We start from the raw sequence: 24,294 nt of genomic DNA on the forward strand, positions 1-24,294 counted from the left end.
AGGAAATCAAGTTAGTTTTGAGAATTTAAAGAGAAGGTAAAATAGCATCGCCAAGAAGAATTTGGTAGATGATTAACTGAGTAATTGTTTTTAAGTCACACCTTTAACAGCCATTCAATTTTTATTTCAATATATTTGCACTATTTTTATCTTAAATGGAAGATCACATTTCTATTTTCAAGCCCTGAATATATTGTGGAGGAAAAAAGTCTTCATCACTTCTTATTTTCTTTATAGGATCAAAGGTAGCTATTGTCCTCAGACCTGAAATCCTTGTAACGAATCTTTCTGCCTGTAATCTTATTAAATTTCTGTTGCTGTTGCAAGGGCAAAAGTCCGTGTCAGGAAAGACTGTTAGCATCAGAACTGCCTGGCCCTCGGTTCCCACACCTTCCCATCTGGCAGCTTTGTAGTTACTTCTGGTTGGTTTTCTTTGCTTCATCATTTAGTTGCTGTTGCAAAGAGATAATTTAATCTCTGAAATGAAATAGGCAGAACCTTTCTGTGAGCTTGGGGCTAGTCCAGCAATACAGAACTGGAGTTTGATACCTGTAGTTGCACTCTCGAAATTCTTAGTAATTTTATCTTTGAATTTGTGTTTTGCATATAAAGTCTGAAGAGACAATGGAGGATGCATGAGGACTTTGAAATTTGAATCACATCACACGTGATGGTTCTGCATTATACCACCTCCCCCTTCCTTGGGACGTATTCTCAGCCACCTGCTCCCTACCACCTGGCACTTTGGGCCTTGTCCAGTTGCTCCACCTCCCCACCTAACCTACTGCCATTGCTATTCTCTCCCCACCCTAGGTGAGGACTGGGCGCAGAACAGGGGGTTTTTTGGTCAAGTTCACTCTCCACGGTCTTGTAGCAAGGTGTGCTGGCTGTCGTCCCCATCCCAGGCTAAGGTAGGGTCACAGCATATTTAATGGACAAGTCAGCAGGGACAAGTCTCTAACCTACCCCAATGCAGGTACTGAGTAGGTCTCGATGTGGAGATTGCAATCCCTAGGAAGTTACCTGTCTCCCCTTGGTTGAGGTGCAAGCCCAGAGGAGGGCAGATGCCTGGCTAAGCTTCCTGGGCCACAGCCTAGGCATGGCATGTTTCTTCAGTGGGAGCAGGAGGAGGAACCTGGCAGGAGGTGGGCCAGGCACGCTGAGTCTCACAAGGCCAGTTCTCCAGATAACCGTGAGGATCCCCACTTGCCCCGCAAACATCTCCTTGCCCAGGGGAGTGAAATATTACATAACAAAATGTAACACCATGATAAGTCAGGAGAGACCAAAGAAGAAAGGAACAAAATTTACACTTTTTTCATATTTTTTTTTTTTAAATATACCCACATTTTAACTTTACACAGGGCTCTGCAAATTGTGTAGCCAGTCTTGTAAATAGGGAGCAGGTAATTTTATTGTTAAATTCTGGCAAAAGTTATTTCATGGCAGTTGAACTTAAATCTTCATAGATCATAAGTATTTCTCTCAAGTTACAGAACACAGGGAATAGGTTTTGTAGGAGAACTTATTAATTATAATTGTTGAAAGTAAGTTTCCTTTCATGATTCACACCTTACTCTATAGGGATTCTTTATAAGGAATCTTTAATATGTGAATTTTATTGGTTGGCTTCCTAAAACATATTAGGCGCTAACTTTCCAGACAACGTGAAGGTGGAAGTCTATTAAAAGGTGACTTATCAAATATGTAATTGTATTATATGTCATTATCCTTTGCTAAGAACAATTTCACAGGTTTAAAGAACCAGGTATTTAAATTAAATTTCTTTAATTATTCAGATAATATGATTTCTGTCCTGATGAAATTTCATAGCAGATTTTCTTGAACTTAACTATCTGTTTTATTTAGACATAGTTACAGAAATAGTTTCCTGAATTAAAAAATAATAATAATTTCCTCAGTTTTTGAATTTCTTTTAAATTCTCTTTATAATTAAGATGAGGAAAAGATGTACTCTGAGGCTCAAATATGTAGTTTTATATATATAGATAGATAGATAGATAGATAGATAGATAGATAGATAGATAGATATTTTTTTTCCAGAATAGGCAACTCCTATTCCCTACCACAAGGAAAGACAGAAACATAGCAAACATCAAATTGCAGAACCATGACCAGTAATCTTTCCCAAGCTGGTGTTACACTGCTTTGCTATGAGAATGTGAGCAGATCTTGTATCAAAACTCCCTACTCGCCTGGATCCAGACTGCTTCTCTACGTAGTGTTTGGCTTGGGGTCTTTACTTGCGGTATTTGGAAACCTCTTGGTGATGACTTCAGTTCTTCATTTCAAGCAGCTGCACTCCCCAGCCAATTTTCTCATCGCCTCCCTGGCCTGCGCTGACTTTCTGGTGGGCGTCACAGTGATGCCCTTCAGCATGGTCAGGTCTGTGGAGAGCTGCTGGTACTTCGGGCAGAGCTTCTGTACTTTCCACACGTGCTGTGATGTGGCATTTTGTTTCTCTTCTCTCTTCCACTTGTGCTTCATCTCCATCGACAGGTACATTGCTGTTACTGACCCTCTGCTCTATCCTACCAAATTCACTGCGTCTGTGTCAGGAATTTGCATCAGCATCTCCTGGATCCTGCCCATTGTGTATAGTGGTGCTGTGTTCTACACGGGTGTCAGCGACGATGGGATGGAAGAATTAGTAAGTGCTCTCAACTGTATAGGTGGTTGTCAAATTGTTGTAAATCAAGACTGGGTTTTAGTACATTTTCTGTTATTTTTCATACCTACTCTTGTTATGATCATTCTTTATAGTAAGATTTTTCTTGTGGCTAAACAACAAGCTATAAAAATTGAAAATATTGGTAGTAAAGCAAAGTCATCCACAGAGAGTTACAAAGCCAGAGTGGCCAAGAGAGAGAGGAAAGCAGCTAAAACCCTGGGGGTGACAGTGCTAGCATTTATGATTTCATGGTTACCATATACAATTGAAACGTTAATTGATGCTTTTATGGGCTTCATAACCCCTACTTATATTTATGAGATTTGCTGTTGGTGTGCTTATTATAACTCAGCCATGAACCCTTTGATTTATGCTTTATTTTATCCTTGGTTTAGGAAAGCTATAGAAGTCATTTTAAGCGGGAAACTTCTAAAAGGTAGCTCATCAACCATTAGTTTATTTTCAGAATAAATGAAAGCACTAAATAAAGAAATTTAATGATCTTTTCAAAATTTGGAAGTAATGATGAAATTAAATATAAGAAATGCATAAAATCTTTCAGCATTGGGGAAATCGTTCTTAGATTAGCTAGAAACAAAGTCATGAGACAGTGTCTCTATTAAAGTATTGGAAAGGTATTCACTGTACTAAATAAATAGTAAATGATAAAGTGGCTTTACATATGTCAACTGTCTCAATGCTCCATACACATCTTTACCACTGTTCTGGTTTCTTGTAATTATATTAAATTCTTAATTTCATTTTAGTTGTGAAATCTCTAATCATCTTCTCTGTGATGCTGAACTCTCATTTATCTTCAGAGTCTCTTTCATCCTTTTCTTTGCCACACTATTCCACTTTCTTAGGGTCATCATAACTGAAGAACACAGACGGTGTGGCTTATAAAAGAGAAATTTATTTCTCACAATTCCAGGTGCTAGAACTCTAAGATCAAGGTGTCAAAGATCGATTTCTTCTGAGTACCCCTATTTAGTCTTTGTGTCTTTTCTGACCTGTTCTTTCCTCCATGTGTGTCTGTGACCATATTTCCTGTGTTCATAAGAACACTAGACCTATTAAATCAGGCCTCATCCTGAAACCCATTATAACATTAATTACCTTTTAAAAGAACTTATTGCTAGGTATGGTTACTTTCTGATGTACTGGGAGTTTAGGAATTTGACATATGTATTTTGGGAGATATAATTCAGCCCATAACAGACATAGCCCAGGTTTGATGACACTACTCAAGGGTCTGTTTCATTGCTGCCCCTCTGTGACTATTTCTCCCTGTTCTTTTAATGTCTGCACCTTCCATGAGCTTTGGTGCAACAGGCGAGCCTCTCCTGCTTAATGGCTGGGCAGAATCTTTGAATGTTCACTTGTAACATTGTAAGACCAAAAATTCAGCCTTGGGATCAGGTATTAATTATAGACATTCCCAGAAGTGGAAAAATCATCAGTTATCATTAGCAGTGATCATTTCTACACTGAATTTCCTCAGTTGAAAATTGTGTGTATTTCACTTCCCAAGAATGTTGTGGGAACAAAAATTTTATGCTAATACTGCAAAATACTTCTATTAAAAAGAGTATAAACAATGTTTGTCTTATTTTACATTTTTCCCCTGGAATATTTTATACTAATAATTCAACAAAAGTTATTTTGGACTACATATCTGGAAAATTTTGTGTAATGACGTAAATTGTTATAAAATAATGTAATTAAAAACTTTTCCTTTTTCTTTTTCTTTTTTGCTTTATCTGTATAGTAGCCCAATTAAATTGACTGACATATTTTTTTTCTAACTTATTTCTCTAAGAGTTTTTATTACTTTCAAACAAATATTGAGTGTTAAGTATAGGAAAGTGCCTGCATCAGGAATTGCTAAATAAAAAATGTATTTTACATAGTATTTTCTCAAAGAAAGTAATTTTGTAGGTAATACGGACAACGTATTTTAAATTATATTATTGAGGAAGGAAAAAGTGTCAGAGATGCTAAGTCCTGTGAACAGAAGCCTCGTTAGTTATCACAAGGCTGGTACCCGGTGTTGGTCATTTCTACCGCATTGTCATCACACACGCATGTAGTTCCATGGCCTGAGGCAATAAAAATTGTAAAAGGAGACAGTTTTAAGGGTAAAAGGAATTTTGATGGTTCTACAGCATGTTTGGACTTGTGGAAGCAGACAAGAGTGTGTACACTTTCAATTTATCAAGAGGATAAATATCCACAAATGGAGAATTGAGCTTCGAGATTAGAAGACAATGAGTAGATTAGTATATAACGGTCTATGAATAAAGTCTTATTCTATCAGTTACTGTCCTAAGTAGACCATTTTATCTGTAAGAAATTAAGAAAATGATATGGTATTCCATATTTTTAGAGTATAGAGGACAAACATAGGTAAAATTAAGTGAAAGATTTATATAAAAGTCCCGGTCTAAAAATGTCTCACAGTATTGCACTGTTCTAAATTAAGTTATAAGTAATGAATAAAACAAATGTTGAAAGATAAAGATTTTTGAAATTTATACTATGGGCTGGAAAAATAATGTATTGTTATGAATGACACAAAAATCTCCAGTAGAACTTCTTTTGAACCCCCAAATAGGGAACTTCTTTTGAACAAGTAGTAGGTATGTAGAACTTCATAGAAGAGAGAGACAGTAAGAGGTTAGATTCTTCCATATGCATCATGAACATCTTTTCTAAGTGTGACTACCACAGATATGTTGATCATGACATTCTAATAATACAAGCAAAGAATGCCTTTGTTAGTACCAGATGATAATCCCCTTAGGCATTGAATTAAAGTTGGAAGTATGATTCCAGGAAAAGGTATCACTAGGTTGGGCTGAATCCATCATATTATCACTCACGAGAATACAAACTAACACACCAGATCATGTTACTACTAAGCATTAGAATAAAGATTCCTGAATTATGCCTATGTTCTACTTCTCTAGTTCTGATGACTCATTGTTTCCTTCATTAATATGATAAAAAATGTATATATCATGAAAATTAAGCAGATAACTAGAGGTAGAAGTATTCTCTTTAGGGTCCAGATAAAGACAAGATGGTTCAATATTATCACATTGCATAAATACTGTTTCAGAAGTACTAATGAATGCAATTATACAAGAGAAATAAATAGATATAGAAAATCAAAAATAGGAAATTAAGTTATCATTTGCAGCTGATATGACTAAAAACAAATTTGTCTAAGTGTGCCTTAATGCTATTGAGAACTTGTGCTACAGACCAATAACACACAAAAACAGAGATTGCAGACATATATTCTGTTGATTATTTATTTTACTTAAGATGTAAATGTATCAATGACTTTGGTTTAAACTACATGTATCACCTAAGAAAATTCTCCTATTATGATTATTAACAATTCTACATGTGGGACATCTGCTTCCAGTAATGGCGGATAGTTGACGCAGATCAATTCTGCTGCTGAGCACAACTAGAAAATCTGAAAAAACTATTTTTAAAATCCTTAAAATACTAGAGAGATTTAAACTTAGTCAAGGAGTATTCAGGATTCAGAAAACAAAGGAAATTCAAAGAGGTGAATCTAATATTTACAGCAACTGTTTTAAATGGATATCAGGCAGTTCCAGAAGAAACATTCAAAAGGATGAGAAACTAAGCAGAACTCTTGATAACCTCATAGGATTAGTGGGGAACTATTAGATTTTAGTTCCTAACAAGAAAGACATGCCAAGTGCACATAGCTCCACTATTATTTATGTTAAAACCATGACAACTACTGTGCCCTAACCATTAGGGTAAACTTTGACTTAGAATTTTCTCTATTTTTCTAACAGATTAGGATAATCCAAGATTGCTAATTCTCTTAGCCAAATGCCAGAAGAAAAAGTAAAATTTCTCTGAAAGAAGATAATATTATCTCCATTCTTAAATTATAACATCAGTTTTTCATATAAAATGCTTCAAACTGAAAAAAGAAAATCCCAAATAAGGAGATGACAATACATCGAAGCAAAGGAAATAATAGACAAGTTTTTGAAAAACAGAAGATCTCCATAATGCTTTAAAATCAGTAAATGGAATACTGTTAGCAGTTTTTAATAGAACTGTGCTGATCACATACAGGAAATAATGATCAAGTTTGAAAACTTCAATAAAGATGTATGAACCACTTTAAAAACTGCAACGTTCTGGATCTGAACAATATTGGTATCTACTTCCCCAGTTACCAATAACTCAAGTATTTGTTCAACAGAAGTCTACTAATAAGCTATACAAAAATATAACCTATATGTTGGCTATCCCTGGCTTCTGTCCCCAAAGGTCAAAATTCATGCTACAGAAGGTTTATTTCTTAATACTTCTAATTATCTTCATCTGACACTTCAATAACCTATCAGGAGGTGAATTACCATATTGCTGAGTCTAAAAGTTGTGGGAGATGCTAGTCTCTGCAAATCAGCCTCAGAGAGCAGAATTACATGGCACTAATGGGTTTGTGGCCTGAGTCAGAAAAAGCAGTCAAAGTGTGAGACAGAGAATCTGAGGCTGTAGAAAAGATGGTTCAATACAAAAGCCTGTGGAATAAGGAAGAAATCAAGATGAAAATTAGAAACAATTATAAAAGAAATGATGACAAAAATATGACAAAATCAAAAACATACACTCTAACAAATTGATAAAAGGTGTGCTATGCAGGAGGGAAATCTGATTTGGGCCATGATAAAAGAGAAAGAGCTTATATCAAACCATCCCTCTCACTGAGAACAATTATCAAACACATAGGACAACTATTTGAAGCTTTGGATAGAACCAAGACAGCCTGAAATTGACAGGACAAAATGATGTAGAGAAGGGGAGCACACTGCAATGAGCTGGGCCTTCTCCAACAACTGAAAAAGCAATCTAAGGCAATGGAGGGCATCTCCAGGGCCTGCCCTGCTTCTCAGAATAGCATCCATTCTCACTGGTCATCACCTCCATCTTGTAATATGGTTTTTTAGTGTTTTGAAAGATCAACCCTGAATATTGACTCAGAAATCAAGTGGTCAGATTTTGAAGAGTACTCCCTCAGCAATAAATTTATTTTTGAACATGAAAGCTTCAATAGAGGAAATTTAAGATTATATTAAAATTACTAAACAATTATTTAATTATCCACTTTTCAAGAAATGAGGCTATCTCTTAAAATGTATAGGAGGATGGTGGGAAGTATTCTTCAAATTATTCAGGAAAAGCATGAAGAAATAGGACTCTCGTCATTAGATTCATCCTTCCCTCTAGGCTGATTAGGAAGCCTGGCTCACTGAATATGTCACTAGATTTGGGACATTCTGAGCTTATTGCATCGAAGTGACTTTCCCATGTTATCTGTTAGCACGGGCAAATGTGCTCTATTGACACTTGCTTCCCCATCTTTCGATGACACTCTAGGCAGATCATATTGCTTTCCATTCAATTCCCAACATTTATAGACCCATAATCAGTTCTTCCTAATTCAGACTAAAACTGTAAAATCACACTCAGTTTAGCACTCTTATTTTTCCTACCTCTATCAGTGCCGTCCTGGCCTAGGTCTGGGGACCTAGGGTTGGGAGGAACATAAGCCTGCTTTTACACTCTTCCTCCAATTCTCTTTTTCTGCTTGTTACCTCAACAACACACAGAGGAGCAGGTATGAAATAAGGAGAATATTAATAATGGGGCAAAAGTTTTCTCATGCCTGGTAGGGTCATAGGCCTGATGGACAATTCTCTTTATGTGGCAGGTACCCAAATGTAGGCTCTGCGATGAGGCACATGTGGGACTCATTCTCGGAAGGCCTGACCACTGCCTAGTTCTCAACTGTGGCTGAGCCACTGCAGTTGACCTCTTTCAACTTCTCTTTCGAGTCTGTCTATGAGTGGTGTCCCTTTGTCCAGGGGACTACTCTATTAATAAAGGTATTGGCAAGATGATTCAAGCTTGAGTCTCTTTGTAGATCTGCTTATTTAATAGTCTTGCTGACCTGCCCTGTGTTTATGTTGAACAGAGGCAAGTAGAATTGGAGAGACAGTGTGGATGATACTACCTGCTAATCATTATTTGACTAATAAATGTTAAATCCTATTTGTTAAGTGTTACGGTGCTCACCATTCCCCACTCCATGTAGACATTTCCCTCCCTTCATTTTCTTTTTTATTCCACTGAATCTTTTCTTGCTAAGGTAAAAACATCTTCGTTTACTTTAATTTCTTTTCTTCTTTCCTCACAAAGTCTTCTGCTCACTCTCAACTTGTCAAACATTTCTCTGTGATTGACTTCATGGGGCTGTTGCTTTTTTGTCATTGTTGTTCCTTCGCTTTGCTTTGCTTTGCTTTGCTTTGCTTATTTTCCCCAGGGAAACTTTTTGAGTAGCAGTCTATTATGCTTAATGTCTGTATGGTGTCTGTGTCAGGAATTTGCTTCAGTATCTCATGGGTCCTGCCCCTTGCATACAGGTGCCCATGAGGATGGGATGGAGGAATGAGTACGTGCTCTCTACTCCATAGGTGGTGTCAGCTTGTTGTAAATCAAACTGGATATTGATAAAATTTCTATTATTTTCACAACTCTCATGTGAAGATGATTCAATATATTTGGGAGTGGGGGGCAGAAAACAGACTACAAAGATTGAAACTACTAGTAGAAAATAGCTACATTATCAGGGAATTATAAGACCAGGGTGGCAAGAGAGAGTGAGAAAAGCAGCTAGAATGTTGGGTTCACGGTTAGTGTTTTTGATCTCATGGTTGCCACATGTATTTGATTCATTCACTGAATGGTTTTGGGGCTTTATAATCCCTTCTTCTGTTTATGAGATATTTTGCTGGTTCAGTAATTATAATTCTGCTCTAAATCATTTGAATTACGATTTTTTCCCTTAGTCTAGAAGAGCAATAGAACTTATAAGTGCCTAGTAATAAATGACAGTTTTCAACTACAACTTAATTTGTAATAAGCCTCAATTTCAAATTGATGGTTTGAAAGATTTGAAGTTCACATGGCTGCATATCAGAAACTTCTCAATAATTATGATATGAAATACAGTGCATGGTAATATTCGTTAAATTGGTGAGGAAAAATGTTACCTCAATTTCCACAGCATAAACTTTATGCTTTCTCTTTCTTGCTGAATTGAACTTCTTTAAGCATTTGATAGAAACGTATTTACTAAGAGCAGTGAACACGAAGCGCATATTTTCTATTCTCCTCAAATCTGTGCACTTCCCTCTTCTGTCAGTTGTTAATTATTTTATCTTTCCAGCCTTCCCATATCTTTCTTACCTTGCTACCAACCTTATCTTTGTGTCATTTTCAAAGGTTTCCTGGTTTTGTGCTCACTGTAACAATTTTGTATTCCTTGTCTTTCTGTGGACTTGGTCACTTTGCTTTCATTTTGAGCAACTTGTGTCTGAGCATTGGTCTTTCTGGAGCTCCTAGTGGTCTCTGACCCATGTACAAGATTCTTATTTTATATTTTGGGGGCATATTTTGTTATCATGGAAATAACCATGAGCAAATGGTACAATTTTCACAATAGAGATTGTCTCTCGAATGATTGTTTTCTTATTCCATGAGGTGTGTTGTTCTACCTATCAGCCATGATGGACTTCAATTTCCTGTCGTTCCTGTTTTTGGTAACACTATTCAATGTTTATACATTGCCCACGATAAAAATTATAATTTATTATAAGTCGTGGGAAAATGATGGATTATTCAAGAAATGCTGATGTGTCATATAATTTTGGGAAAGGATGTTGTTAAGCATCTTGCTTCATTCATTTCAGAAAACCAAAACTGATTTCTTTCAGATGTCAAAAAATCAGAGAAAATATAGTTTTGTAATTTTTTGTTGGTATAATTATAACAGAAAACCCACAGAAATTCAAGCACTCAGTTTAAATATTTAAACCTGGAAAGAAATCAGTCATGTTAAGGAGAAAAAAAGACAAAGTTGGGAAAAATCATTGGCAGTATACATGATGAAAAGGGGTTAATAGACTTAAAAGTGTGATATGTTTACAAAATAGTAAGGAAGCAATAAATATCATACGAAATGAACAAATATGCCATTTTTCAGAGAAAAATTACAAATGGCCTATAAATACATTAAAATGCCAATTGTACAATAATTTTAAAATGTAATAGAGTTCGACATATCAAATTGGCAGATATTAGAAGGATCAATAATACTTGATGTTAACTAGAGTCTGGGAAATTGAGCACTCCCCTGAGAGTTAAATATGTGCATATAGATCTGGGGAAAATATAATTTAATTTCTTCTTTCTGCTGATGAATTAAAATATGTATATGAAACTTTAAATCATACATGTCACGTGACTCTATACTTCTATTTCCACCAAGTAATCCTAAAAAAAGAGCCAGGCAAGGAAGCAAACATGACCAAGACATTCATTGTATAAGTCTTAATTATTAACTGGAAAAAACCTACATCTATATAGGATAAATTAAACAAATTATGTTCTACCAATGTAAAGGAATGTTATAAAGCCATTAAAACCTGCTAAAAAGTTTTGTGTTCATTGACATGGAAAAACAACCACAATATATTTTGTAACTGAAAACAACAAACCCAAAAATCTCTAGGCCAGATTGTAAAACAGTGTATATAATCATGACCCATATATATATATATATATATATATATATATATATATATACTTCAATATGCCTTTAAAATTCCAACTTTATGTGTAATATACAGTATACATGTATGAGGTAATTTACTTTGTCATTTATTTCTATCGTTTTAATATTTGTGATGATATAAATACATTAAAATTGCTATTACCATAATACATCTCTAGTCTCATCTGAGCATTAAAGTTAGGTCTGTCTGTGTGTTTCATTATATTTTCAGAGAATATCTTAGAGTATATATTTCTGAGTTATCTTTTCTTATCTAATGAAGTAAAACTGTAGCTCCATTGGTATATTTTACAAAGTATCTTGGGAATTGTATCTTAACATTAAGTATTTTTAAAGTAAATATTTGCAGCAGATCTTTAAGATCCTCTCATCTTTCTTCTCTAAAATTAATTATTTGCTGTATCAGGAGCTATGGGAGGTAGCAAGTCATTCTTTGACCTTCCATTTGTTTTTTCTACCCTTTATGTTATTTCTTGAAAAGTGGTAAGGAGTGTCAGTACATATGTTGAGTATAAGCTGTAGGGAGAGGCATCTTCTAAGAGAGAAAGGCAGTGTCTCTAGAGAATCCTTGCACAGGAGTTCCACTCTGAAAGCTCTGAGGACAAATCCTGGCCGTGTGATCTTGGACAACTTACTGACTTCCCCCAGCTTCAGATTACTCATTTCTAATATGAGAGTAATATTACCTACCAAATAGAACTGTGTGAGTAAAGATAGGAAAAGGACCTAATGTACAGTTAAAACTGAGTTACTATGTAACAACCGGTAAGATAGTATAGTATAGGGTAGATAATAGATGATAGATAAATAGACAGACAGAATATGGTAATCATTAACAGAAAAAAATTACAAGTGATTGTTCTTTTCTTCCAATCAACTTTATTTCTAAGGAGAGATTAGAATGACTGGTTTTGGTATTTCAGGTTGGTGAGGAGAGTTACAACATCCAGCGAGTGAGAGTTTAGAGGTTACTTGTAGTTGGCTTTCTAGATCAAGCGAGCCTGCAAAGTGATCAAATACACAAAACGAGAGATTTTAAGTTTTAGTATAAGTCCAACTTCTGAAATTCCAAATGCTATAACACTGGAAGCTTTTGTCCTAATTAATTTGGTTACAAACACCAACATGAGGTCATTTCTAGGGTTACTTCTTACCACTGTCTGAACATTGATACAGAGATAGCAATGTGCCAATTACAAATACTTCACACACTTCATGGTATATTCAAAATATATAATGGATATGCCTTTTAAACTTTAAAAAAGTTCTGATTTCCAGAAGGACCAAAGTTTCAGATAAGAGATTGTAGCCCTGCTAACTGCAAGTCTTAGGTTATGACCATGTGAATGAGAGACTGGGGTTAGTGGGAGGTGATATCCTCAAAGGACAGGACATCTAGAACCTGTGGAGGCAGCCTAGCACATGCTCAAGAACATGGTCTCGCGAGGCTGTCTGCCTAGGGTTCAATCCAGGTTCTCCCCAACTTCTTAACCTCCCAAGGACTCAGTATTCTCAGCTGTGACAGGGATGTAATAATGCTACTTATGTCAGGGAGTTATTAAGATGACTTAAGGAAATAATGCTTCTAAAGCACTTATAGCAAATGTTTATGTTTTACATGTTGTAGATATTGAGTGTAGTAGTAGAGGAAATAACAGAGTTATGGATATTAAAATTAAGGTGAAAGATGGAAGAAGAACCCAGTGGTCAGTGTTTAACAGTATTGAAGAGACTCTTGAGTGACACCATCTGATGATATTGGGGTTTTTAAGGAAGGAGAGAGAATGCTCTAACATCTTGAAGAGAAACAAAGAGAATGCATGCCCGCCTTGTCACTGAGTCTTCTGGGAAGCAGAGACCTCAGGTGAAGGCCAGGTCATAGCGGGTCCACAGGACCTACACAGAAGGAAACATTTCTAAAGTTATTTATTAGTATTTATTCATTTCATTGTTGTTTTCCTCTAATTTTAACTCAGTTGTGTGGACATGTCAGTCTTAGAAACTGGACTGTGGCAAACTTTTCACTGGTCAGAAGAAGGAGAAAAATAAGAATGATGAAATAAGTGCTTCATAATAGAAGATTTATTCACTTTACAAGACTGTACCTGTTTTCTTAAATAATGTCTTTGCTATAATTAGATATTAAAGTATGCTTTTCTTTTACAAAATATTGACAAAGTACACGAAGTTGATGTTGTTTCTGCTATTTTTGATGTACCTTGCTGGTAAAGTTAAAATTTTATTATTATTTGTTGATTCCCAAATTTTTAACCAATTTTATTATTTCTGAAACCCACATTTCCAGGAAACACTGTCCTGACCCATTTGTATATTTAATAGTAAAGTGATATATGGCCAGTGGGTAACAATTTTATACCTGTCTAAACAAACTAGAGCAGCATCTGATGAACTCCAAAATTACAGACAGTGATACAGTAATGAATGGTAATAACCTGACATGAACCAATGGAAGTAGATATTCAAGAAATAAACCACATAGAGAAATTAATATCAAATGTATGTTATGAAATGGATTTTCCTACATTTTTCTACCTTTTTGGCTACCTATGTAAACTTAACAGAAATCTAAGTGATTTTTTCTTTCATATTTGGGGTTAGTCAATAAAGAATATAAATCAGAGGCTCTTCCTAAGGCCTCTAAAATTCTTGCATACATATGATGCTTCCTATCTTGCTCATAAGACCACCTTGAGTAAATAGATTTGCAACAGGTAAATATCAAGATTAGGCAGCAGTCATGTTTCTCAGGGGTCTGTGATTCTAACACCAAGGACAGCTTCTGGAGCAAACATTTGTTATCTTGCATCATCTAAAGTTTTCAGTCTGATATCTACACTTAACCTTTGGCTTGTGAATTTTGACCATCTCTAAAACATTTCTAAAATAAAAGCCTATTAAGTAAATCATCTCCCCAGTGTATGGGAGTGTGAGATAGGCCTCATTAGGACAGACTCACAGACATTGCAGAAAGATGCCTTAATGATCTCTGCGTTCCTTCCGGTGCACAAACTCAGATGTTTGTTAATGAGAGCAAGGGGAGAGAAGTGTTTCGTACTCTTGTCTCTTAGCATTAGAGGCAAGAAGCACCTGAACACAAAGCAGAGTCACAGTGTTAAACTATAATGCGCAGCAGTTGATAATGATAATACACAGTCAATATAGTTAACTAACAGTCTAAGCAAATTTTCAAGTGTTTGCATAACTGAGCTGGTTCTTATTTTAGTTCTCACAATTTGATTGTGTTTAACAAGTATTTTTTAGAAATGTATGTTAACTACTTATGGAATATTTTTATTGGGATAGAAGTAACACAAAATTAATTTTTCTGCAGTCTCAGTCTCCACATGAGCAAATCTTCCTTTGTCACTTCATGAGATCGCAGGCAGAGCTGTCTAGTCACTCTGAGTGCTAAAGAATTTCATTATCATCTGCTCCATTTAGAACTACAGTTTATATCTAATTGTGCCCAGTGCTAGCACGATCTAAGCTTAAAAACCCTGGTTTTAGGAAGGAGCAAGTTTTGCCTTATCTCACTCTGCTTTCTTCTCTATTCCACTGGGAGAAGGAGAGAGTAGAAGAAAAGAAGTATAATCATTTGCTCCCAAATCTGGTCTCCTTTCAACTTTCACCTGGTGGTCATAACTACGTCATCCGCGTAGTGGTCTTCCTATAATGACCCCGTCATGCAGTACTTATTTGTTCTTCAGGCATCTCTGCAAGAGGCATTTTCATGGTCAGGTTCCTAATCTTGTGATCAACACTGTATTGACTTCTTGAACATCTTCCTCAAGTCCTATGCGATGTGTCACAGACATTTTGTGTACTCTAAAATGGAAGGCTGGCCAGAAAGGCCAAGCCTGACTGGCTCCCATGTGTGTTAGGCCACATGAAACTGATGACTCTTTGCACTTGAAATAGTGACAGTTTTGGCTTCTCCCCCTGTTGGCCCAATTCTCCTCCCAGCCATCTCTCCCCAATTCTACTTGCCTCAGCTCAACATAAACACAGGGCAGGTCTGCAAGACTATTGAATAAGCAGATCTAAAGAGAGACACAAGCTTGAATCATCTCACCAATCAATAACTTCATGAATGGAGTGGTCCCTGGACAATGGAACTCCAGGAGAACAAGCCTGTTTTCTACTCATAGACTCTAAAGAGAAGTTGAAAGAGGTAAAGTGCAGTGGCTCACCCACATTAGAGAACTAGGCAGTGGGCAGGCTCTCCCAAAATGAGTCACCCATGTGACTCACACATGTACCTCATAACAGAGCCTATATTTCGGTGCCTGCCACATTCAGGGCATTGTGCAAAATGGACTATGATACCACTAGGCATGAGAAATCTTTTGTCCCACTATTAATATTCTCCATATTCCATTTCTGTTCTACTATGGAGGGTGAGTGGCGTTACAAGAAGAGAGGGAAAAGAACTGTAAAAGCAGACTTATCCACTACGGAACTGTAGGACCCTACCCTAAAACCCAGGCTTGGATAACTTTGACTGGAATAGGAAAGATAAAAGTGCTAAACTGGATGTAACTTTAAAGTTTTCATCTGAGTTAGAATTCACTTTCATATGGGATTTTCCATCCCAGAAACTGCATGGAAAGCTCTTTAATCTGCAAGGTGTTTTTAATAATTGGAACTGGAGAGTCAAGAGAGCAAGTCTGCATGCACTAGTCGCATAACATAGTGAAGCCATTTTACGCTTGTGAATCACCAGTGCAGACTGTTCCAAAATTAGTGGCATATTCAATGGGCCAAGAGTGCCCACTATTCCCAAGGGAGGACCAAACTGATGACTAGAGTCCCATTTTTCATGCTTTTTCTGAAAAACTTGCAGAATACTTCCCATCATTTAATCATACACTTTGAGCAATCTCCTTCATTTCTTAGGAAATAAATAATAAATATTATTTAGTAGTTTTGAATACATTCTTATGTTTCCCCTATTTAAGCTTTCATGACCAAAAATAAATTTGTTGATAATTTCTCACCCAAAAATGAACACTCGATTTCTGAGTTATTTCAAGGGTCAATATTAAAGCACTAAAAGAAGAACAACAATGAGGCAAAATGTGGGCAATGACCAATCAGAATGGATGCTTTTCTGAGAGACAGAGCAGGCCCTGCAGGTGCTCTCCTTTGCCTTGCATTGAGGTTTCAGTTGAATTGATCATGAGGAATCCTTTGGAGTTTGGAGAAGAGAAGCCAGAAATAAGGTCACAAGGGGTTGTATGGGAGCTCAGGGCAATAGATAGTTCTCAAATAGTATTTTTGTATTTCAATACTTTCCCAGTTGGAATGATTGAATTGGTACCTACTTCTGAAGATCAGCCCTGTTAACATAGCTGAGCACATAGTTTTATTTATCTTATCTGAAGTCCCATTGAAATGACTTCAAAAGTATATCTGAAAAAAAAAAAAGTCATATGGGATTAAATTGACTAAAAACAGTAGAGAAAAATATGACCCAAAATACACACAATGGAAGGTTATTAGCACATTAAGAGCAATTCTCATGAATAGAGCTTGAGAGAAATTCTAAATCCCAGAAGAAGCAATCCAAGTGTAAAAGGAAGAAAACAAAAATTATTGTTCAGAGAGTTTCTTCTGGATTAAGGAAAGGTTTAAGGCTTCAAATTAAAAGTATCCACCAAGTAAAAAAGCACAAATTAAAATCATACAGGGAACACATTCAGACAAGTATAAAGAGTAAATCTTAAAAAGCTCCTAGGACAGGGGCCAGAGGGAGGGAGTTAATTTAAGACAAAGGAATGAACATCATGCTAGCATCACACTTCTTATCAGTACTAGGTCTTAGAAGTCATTAGGGAAATGCTTTTAAAGTTCTGAGGGATTTTTTTTTTTTAAACTAAGAATTGTAATTCTAGTTAAAATTATCATTACAATTTAAATCCTATAAAACCCCTCTAAGCTAACTGAGAAATATGTATATAAAAACTAGATGGCCAGAAATCTATAGGAGCAGGTAAGCCAGATCTAATGGAGAAGAGTAGGGACAAAATCCTCAGAAAGGAGAGATTGCCCTGTGACCAGAAATTGGAGGAGATGACAATGGACCCACCCAGGCCCTGTGGACAGATGGACACCGCTGGAGTGTGGCTAGCCCTCTACATGAATTCATGAGACTCTGGTTGTCTGACCTTGCTCAGGATACTTAAGCGATAGCTTATGCCTAAAAAAGCATGGCTTACAAAAGATTATTTAAAAGGTATCTTTCAGTTCTAATATTTGATGAGTCCTTCATCACAGTCCAATGACCGAGTGGCAAGGGGAATGTGAAAAAAACATAACATTTTTGATTTGGGAAATTGTTTCTTTGTCCTTTCAGTTCAGCTACCAATGTCCTACAATTAGAGAGGGGGCTACTTCCAGAGGACAAGTCTCTTTTGTGAAGGGAGGAATCTTTCGTGGTTATGCCATTTACTGTCTGGCCCTCGGGTGTTTATACTGGTTCTAATGTTAAGCAAGTATGCCACCTTGGGCATGTGTCTTACCTCTTTATGCCTCAGGTTTCTCATTTAAAAAACGAAGTAATAACATTCCCTTGCTCATAGGGTTGTTGTGAAGATGAAGTGCAGGCAAGGCAGTTCCATGCACAGAATGAGTGTCCCATAAACATAGATAAACAATGATTAGGTTGAAATTGTTTTTCTTGTTAGATCCTCTCATTCTGGAGCTCATGTATTGCATACCGAAAACACTCACTAAATGTTCATTGAAGCCACGGCCTGTAGACTAGTCCCCACACAACCAGAGGAGTTCACAGAAAAGAATAATGAAGACAGTAGCTTGTGTCTTTTAGAATGAGAGTTTCACACACTTATAATACTACACAGGCTAGTCTGTTTATCTAGAAAAGTAATTCATAAAATTAGATGATTTGTCTAATATATTAGGAAGGCTACTAAAAAAAGAAGAAGACAAGTATAAATATATAAAACTAGCATCAAACAAAAAGTACTGGTGTGAATCCTGAAGCTTTATAATATTCATCAGAATTCTGAAGTACTTTGCTTTAGCTTCTTTATCTTTAAAATGAGGCAGTAGGATTATTCTGTAGCTTGCAAAACAGGATTAGAAAAAGTTACTATAGTGAAACCTCTAGGATCAAAATAAATGGATGATAGTCACTTTTGGAACTGAAGAATTGTGGGTACAGTGACAGTAAGCAGTCTAGGGTGGCTTCAATCATCTGTAAAATTAAGTAAAGGCAAGAATTTCTCACAAGAATGGTATAATCAGAATGAATACACTCTTGGAAAAAGTTTACCAATTCAAAGCATTTGTGTGATAGAAAGTATGTGCTAATAGATAATGATGATTTATGTCAGTTAGAAATTAAAGACACATAGCAAGAAGTATTTGATATATATTTATTCCTGCCCCAAAATACTAGAACCAGACTTTTAAAATCTTGATGCCTTCTTGTGAAAAAGCTAAGAGAATAAATCAAGTCATTTCTTATTCATGGGAAGTACAGCACTCTCCAGTTTGATGACCAAGAACAATTCTCTGAAATAACTGACTTCATTTATCCACTATGGATGACATAACTGATTGTTTCTCTTTTTGCTTTGGAACCAAGTTTGTGGGTCCTATTACATTTTCTAGCCTCTGTCTTGGCTTCCTTTTATTTCCTCCATTTTAGTTTTCTTTCTTTTTTAGAACACATTTTCAAGCTATTTTTGCGTGTGTGTATTCTTGAAGTCCCTGTCATAATTCTGAAACGAAGTACAATTTAGTAGAATAAAGAATAAATTAATTTCAAAATTAAGTAACATAACAAAATAAGAATAACAATCTTAAAACTCTGGCTTAAATGTATGTTAACCGGTAAACTTCTGAACTGTAATGTAATTTTAGACTTAACAGTAAGAAGCTCACTGAATGTATGCTAGTTACCTTTCCCCTTGTAAATTCATATTATAGTTATTCCCAAATATCTAAATTGATACTACAGTTAATAGCTCTATATCTTGACTGATTTTACCTGACTCTGAAATCACAGTTTTGGATCTGCAAATATGAACACCACACAGTACATGCTCACTCTTTTATGGTCTTTGAGCAAGGGGCCACCACCTCTCTAAATATATATCTTAGTGGCATTTACATTGTAATAGAAAAATATTACATAGCAGCTGAGAGAAGATATAGCCAGGGGTTGAACAAATATAAAGTAATAAAAGGCAGGATTTAGGTGATGAGTATATACCAGATGCTTTATATATTCTCTTACATTTTCTCAAGACTACTACAAGAGAGGGGTTATTAACCACAGTGTTATAATGAAGACCAGAGAACGAGGCAACCTAAGATCACAGTGCTCAATGTCAGAGGTGGTATTGCAATCCAGTCGTTTCTGGCTCCAAGGCTGCATTATTTCCATTACAATCAGATTTTCATTTTATATTTACTAAAGAACATTGTACCTGAATTTAAGTGTTTGGGTCAAAATTGAAGCATAGTTCAATTGATTTACATAAGAAGATCTTGCACTATTATGATCAATATTACCCCATTGTGAGTCCATTGAGAATCCTTCAAGTCTAAAACCAGAACCTACAAAGATAATAAATTGATTGTTGAGGAATTTTCTCTTAAGACTTGACCAGTGACAATGAGCTTCATGGCTTTTCGAAACCAAGGATAAAATAAAGTATAAATCAAGGGGTTCATGGCTGAGTTATAGTAAGTAATCCAAGCTAATATTTCAAAAATATATGTGGGTGTGATGAAACCTAGGAAGGCATCAATTATTGAATCAATGAAGTATGGCAACCATGAAATCAGAAACGCTATCACTGCGATGCCCAGTGTTCTTGCTGCTTTTCTCTCCCTCCTGGCCACTCTGTCTTTGTAGCTATCTGATGATCCCACAGTTTTATTGCTCATACCTTCAATTTTTCTAGCCTGTTGTTTAGCGATGAGGAAAATCTTGGAGTAAACAATGATCATCACAAGTGTGGGTAGGAAAAATAATAGAAAATTTACCATTACCCAACTTTGATTCACTGCAATTGGACAGCCTCCCACACAGGTGAGAGCACTGACTAGTTCCTCCAGACCAACTTCATTTGCACCTGTGGTAAGAAGGGTAAAAGAATAAATGATGGAAAGGAGCCAGGAGAAGGCAATACATATGCCAGAAACCGATGAGGTGAATCTGGTTGGATAGAGCAGAGGGTCGGTGACCGCAATGTATCTATCCAGAGAAATGAAACATAAGTGGTAGATAGAAGCATAGCAGAATGAGCCATCGAAACAAGAGTGCAATTTACAGTAACTCTCCCCAAAGTACCAGCAGCCTTCCACGGACCTCACTGCACTGAAGGGCATCACAGTCACTCCCACCAAGAAGTCAGCACAGGCCAGGGAGGCGATCAAAAGGTTGGTTGGAGAGTGCAGCTGCTTGAAATGAAGAATCGAAATCATCACAAGCAGGTTTCCAAATACAGTGAGCCAAGAGCCAAAGCCGAACACTGCGTACAGAATCAGGCGGGGTCCAGGCGAGTAGGAAGTTTTGACACAGGATCCGTTCAGGTTCTCGAAGCAGAGCTGCACAGCTGCAGGAGGGGGCAAATCACTGCCCATGATTCTGTGTTGACACTTGGGAAAGCTATTATCTTTAAATACCTTTTAAAAAAAATGGTATTTACAATATGTCAGAAATTACCAGTAAGTTTTGCCGCTATTTCTTTGTATGTACATATCTTTATTTTCATGTTTAGAAACTGAGTCATATCTTTATCTCATAAAATCTACTTCCAAATGAGTAAGTAGTTAGCTGTTATATGATGCATGTAAGAATGCCAAATTTTATTAGCTTTCTTTTCCTAATTTGTCAGAGCTAGAATAGCACCCCAAACACTCTGTCCCCTCAGGAAAGTAGCTAAATAATTTCAAATACCCAAAGCCCTTAAGCTAAAATCCCTATAGTGCAATGTGCAGAAGGAAAAAAACTTTAAATAATAATTATGTTTATGCTAAAAAGTTTATGCCCTTTTAATATCCTGATGACATTTTACCCTTTGTGAAATAGAAATGGAAATAGAAATAGTCCTTTACTTTAAAACCTTATATCTAAAATTTGAAAGCCATATTGTTATTTATACTTATTTTTACTAAAAAGATATTACAGAAAAGATTTTTCTGATAAATGATTTCTGGTTCTTTTTTCAATCAACATTTTTATATCACATATAATTTTATATAACATATAATTTATATTTGAACATTTCATTTTTAGGTAAAAATCAGTATTATCTTTTTATTTATTTATTTATTCATTTATTTATCTATTTCTTTATTTATTTATTCATGGTGACCTTGCTTAATAAAATCCAGTAAGTTTCAGGTGTACAATTTAGCAATGAGATATATGTGTGTATATATATATATATATATATATATAGAGAGAGAGAGAGAGAGAGAGAGAGAGAGAGCATTGTGAGTTCACCGCCCATAGTTACATTTCTTTTTATATTCAGTTTACAGACATGATAAATGTATCCACAATCGTAACCACGTCCACAATCAAGGTATGCAATATTTCTAACACCTCGGCAATTTTATTTGAGCCCTTTTGCAGTCAACATCTTCTCATATTTTTCTTCTTATGCCCTGGGCAATCACTGATACCCATTTTATCCCCACAGAGTAATTCCCCTGGTCTAAAAATGTCATCAAAATAGCATTGCACACTACACACTCTTCTGTGATAAGCTGCTTCCTCTCAGCTCAGTGTCTGTGGCATTTATTAGATATATTAGCAGTTCATTCTTTATTATTGCCGAAGTGTATTCCATCATATAAATATACAACAATTACTTTATCTATGTACCTGTTGATAAACTTTTGGACTTGTGTTTAGTTTGGGGTTGTTATTGAAAGTGTTGGTATTAGCATTGTGTTATTGAAAGTGTAGCTATTAGCATTGTATACAACTCTTTGCATAGAAATACGTTCTTATTTATTTATTTATTTATTTATTTATTATTTATTTTTGGTAAATACCTAGGAGTAGAATTGCTGGATCATATGAGAAGTGTATGTTTAACTATACAAGAAACTACAAACTGTCTTCTAAAGTAATGTTGTGAGAAACGCCTGCAGTCCTGTCAAGATGCCTGGGAAATTAATACCTAATTGCCAAGCATTAAATTTAACCAACTAAGAGATGGGGGGAAAAAATTGGAAGATATCTAGCTCTTTGTTTTATAAACGAATTTATTGGGATTAGGGGTTGTCCAGATTCTTCTTGGAAAAAGCTTCTTGCCTCCCACCCTACCCCCACTTCCACACCACAGAAAGCCAGGCTTTCATTTCTGTCTTTCACTCTCTGTCTGTCTTTCTTGCTGGCATAATATTTCTTGGCATTGTTTCCATCTGCTGACAAAGGTCTGAAAACCTTAGCTATTGATCTATTCATTCTCATTTATTTTTTCCTAGTGTATATTATGTCATTAATTTCCAAATTTAAAGTAGCACTTTTGTCAACATTCTTATTGGAAAAGTTTTGTCTACACTTCCCTCAGGCTGCTTATTTCACTATTATAAACTCTTGTCTTTCATCTTTATGAACTATTCCAATATGTATTCGCATCACCATTTCTCTATGAACTTGTTTAAAGTATTTATCTCCTCCTCCTCAAGATCGAAAGCTTTATAAGGCTAAGGATCATATCTCGTTGTTTCATTACTTTGCATCCAACTCCTGGCATTCAGTAAATATGTATTAAATAGAAAAATTCACTAATGAATAATTTTCAGAGTAATGGAGAGAGATACAAAGTTATTTCTTTACCCAAAGTGAGAAGCGTTCTATGATACTTTTTTATTGCCCATAATAATAGTTCTCAGTGGGGCAGGCTATTGAGCCATTTGTGCCCAGAGGACTTTTGTCAATGTCTAGACACATTTATGGTTTTCATATTTGGGGATATTTTATTGGTATCTACTGGCATCTAGTAGTAGGGATCCTGCTAAAAGCCTGCCAAGGTACAGGACTGATCTTCATAGCAAGAAGTTATCTGAACTCAAATGTTCATAGTGCTGAATTTGAGAAAGCCTGGCCTAGACCTTTGCTGTATGAGTGCTGACACTACAAAATTAGGCTCTCAAAAATATTAGCAGGAATCTAACAGATTATTCGGCTCAGAGTGTTAAATTTCTTGAGTAGGAATCAAATGGCCTTTTGGATTACTAATAATACCCATGGCACTCTTATACCTTGAAAAGCAAGTTCACAAATATCTCTAAGGTCACAGCTCTGCAGTGGGAAGAGTCTGAGCCCTTCTTTAGCAAGGCTGAATAAGGCTTTTCCTTGCTTTGTAATGTTCCAGCATTCCAGGGATGGGAAATTTCCAAGGACTGTGTTCCCATTTTACAGCTTTCTTCTCATTGTTTGACTTCTTTTACCATTGAGAACAGGAAGTTCTATTACCTGGAAGCACAAAGAAATGTGTAGTTCGAGGGTTTACTGCCTCTTTCTCACATTCAGAGACACATCTGGCAAAAATTCTTCCAGTGAAAATGTCTTGAGAGGAGAAACGACCTCTTTTCTATCAGCACCTCAAAAATGCTGATGGGTATAAGCACCTTTTGGTTTTCTAATGCTTTGGTGTAATATATTCTATCAATCTCAAGTGGTCCTCAAATGCATGTTACCCTTTCTGTTGTTGGTACCCACTGCAGATGCAAAAACATGATGCATAACAAGAGACAACAACTAAGTACTGACACTCACTCCTTGCACCCTACTGTATCTCTAACCAAAACGCAATAAGGTGGCCGGTCAATATTGAAGGAAGGGGAACTGTTCAAGTCTATGAAGAAAAATAAAACTTGCACC

General features: G+C 36.0%; 2 protein-coding genes across 2 annotated transcripts; one reads left to right on the forward strand and one right to left on the reverse strand.

Annotated features, from left to right (window-relative positions):
* The first annotated feature begins 2,131 nt into the window (after positions 1-2,131).
* LOC107504449 (trace amine-associated receptor 8-like) lies at positions 2,132-3,176 on the forward strand. The gene has a single exon (XM_016133649.2). It carries the CDS (start codon positions 2,132-2,134, stop codon positions 3,161-3,163), a length of 1,032 nt encoding a protein of 343 aa, XP_015989135.2. The 3' UTR covers positions 3,164-3,176.
* Positions 3,177-20,003: 16,827 nt separating this feature from the next.
* On the reverse strand, positions 20,004-21,035 carry LOC107511455 (trace amine-associated receptor 7a-like). The gene has a single exon (XM_016145819.2). It carries the CDS (start codon positions 21,033-21,035, stop codon positions 20,004-20,006), a length of 1,032 nt encoding a protein of 343 aa, XP_016001305.2.
* Between the last annotated feature and the right edge of the window lie 3,259 nt (positions 21,036-24,294).

Source organism: Rousettus aegyptiacus, unplaced genomic scaffold, assembly GCF_014176215.1.
Source record: "Rousettus aegyptiacus isolate mRouAeg1 unplaced genomic scaffold, mRouAeg1.p scaffold_m13_p_1, whole genome shotgun sequence".
NCBI lineage: Eukaryota > Metazoa > Chordata > Mammalia > Chiroptera > Pteropodidae > Rousettus > Rousettus aegyptiacus.

What these genes read in the sequence shown, in the direction of transcription:
- LOC107511455 (XM_016145819.2), bottom strand. Translation starts at nt 21,035, where the DNA reads ATGGGCAGTGATTTGCCCCCTCCTGCAGCTGTGCAGCTCTGCTTCGAG.
- LOC107504449 (XM_016133649.2), top strand. Translation starts at nt 2,132, where the DNA reads ATGACCAGTAATCTTTCCCAAGCTGGTGTTACACTGCTTTGCTATGAG.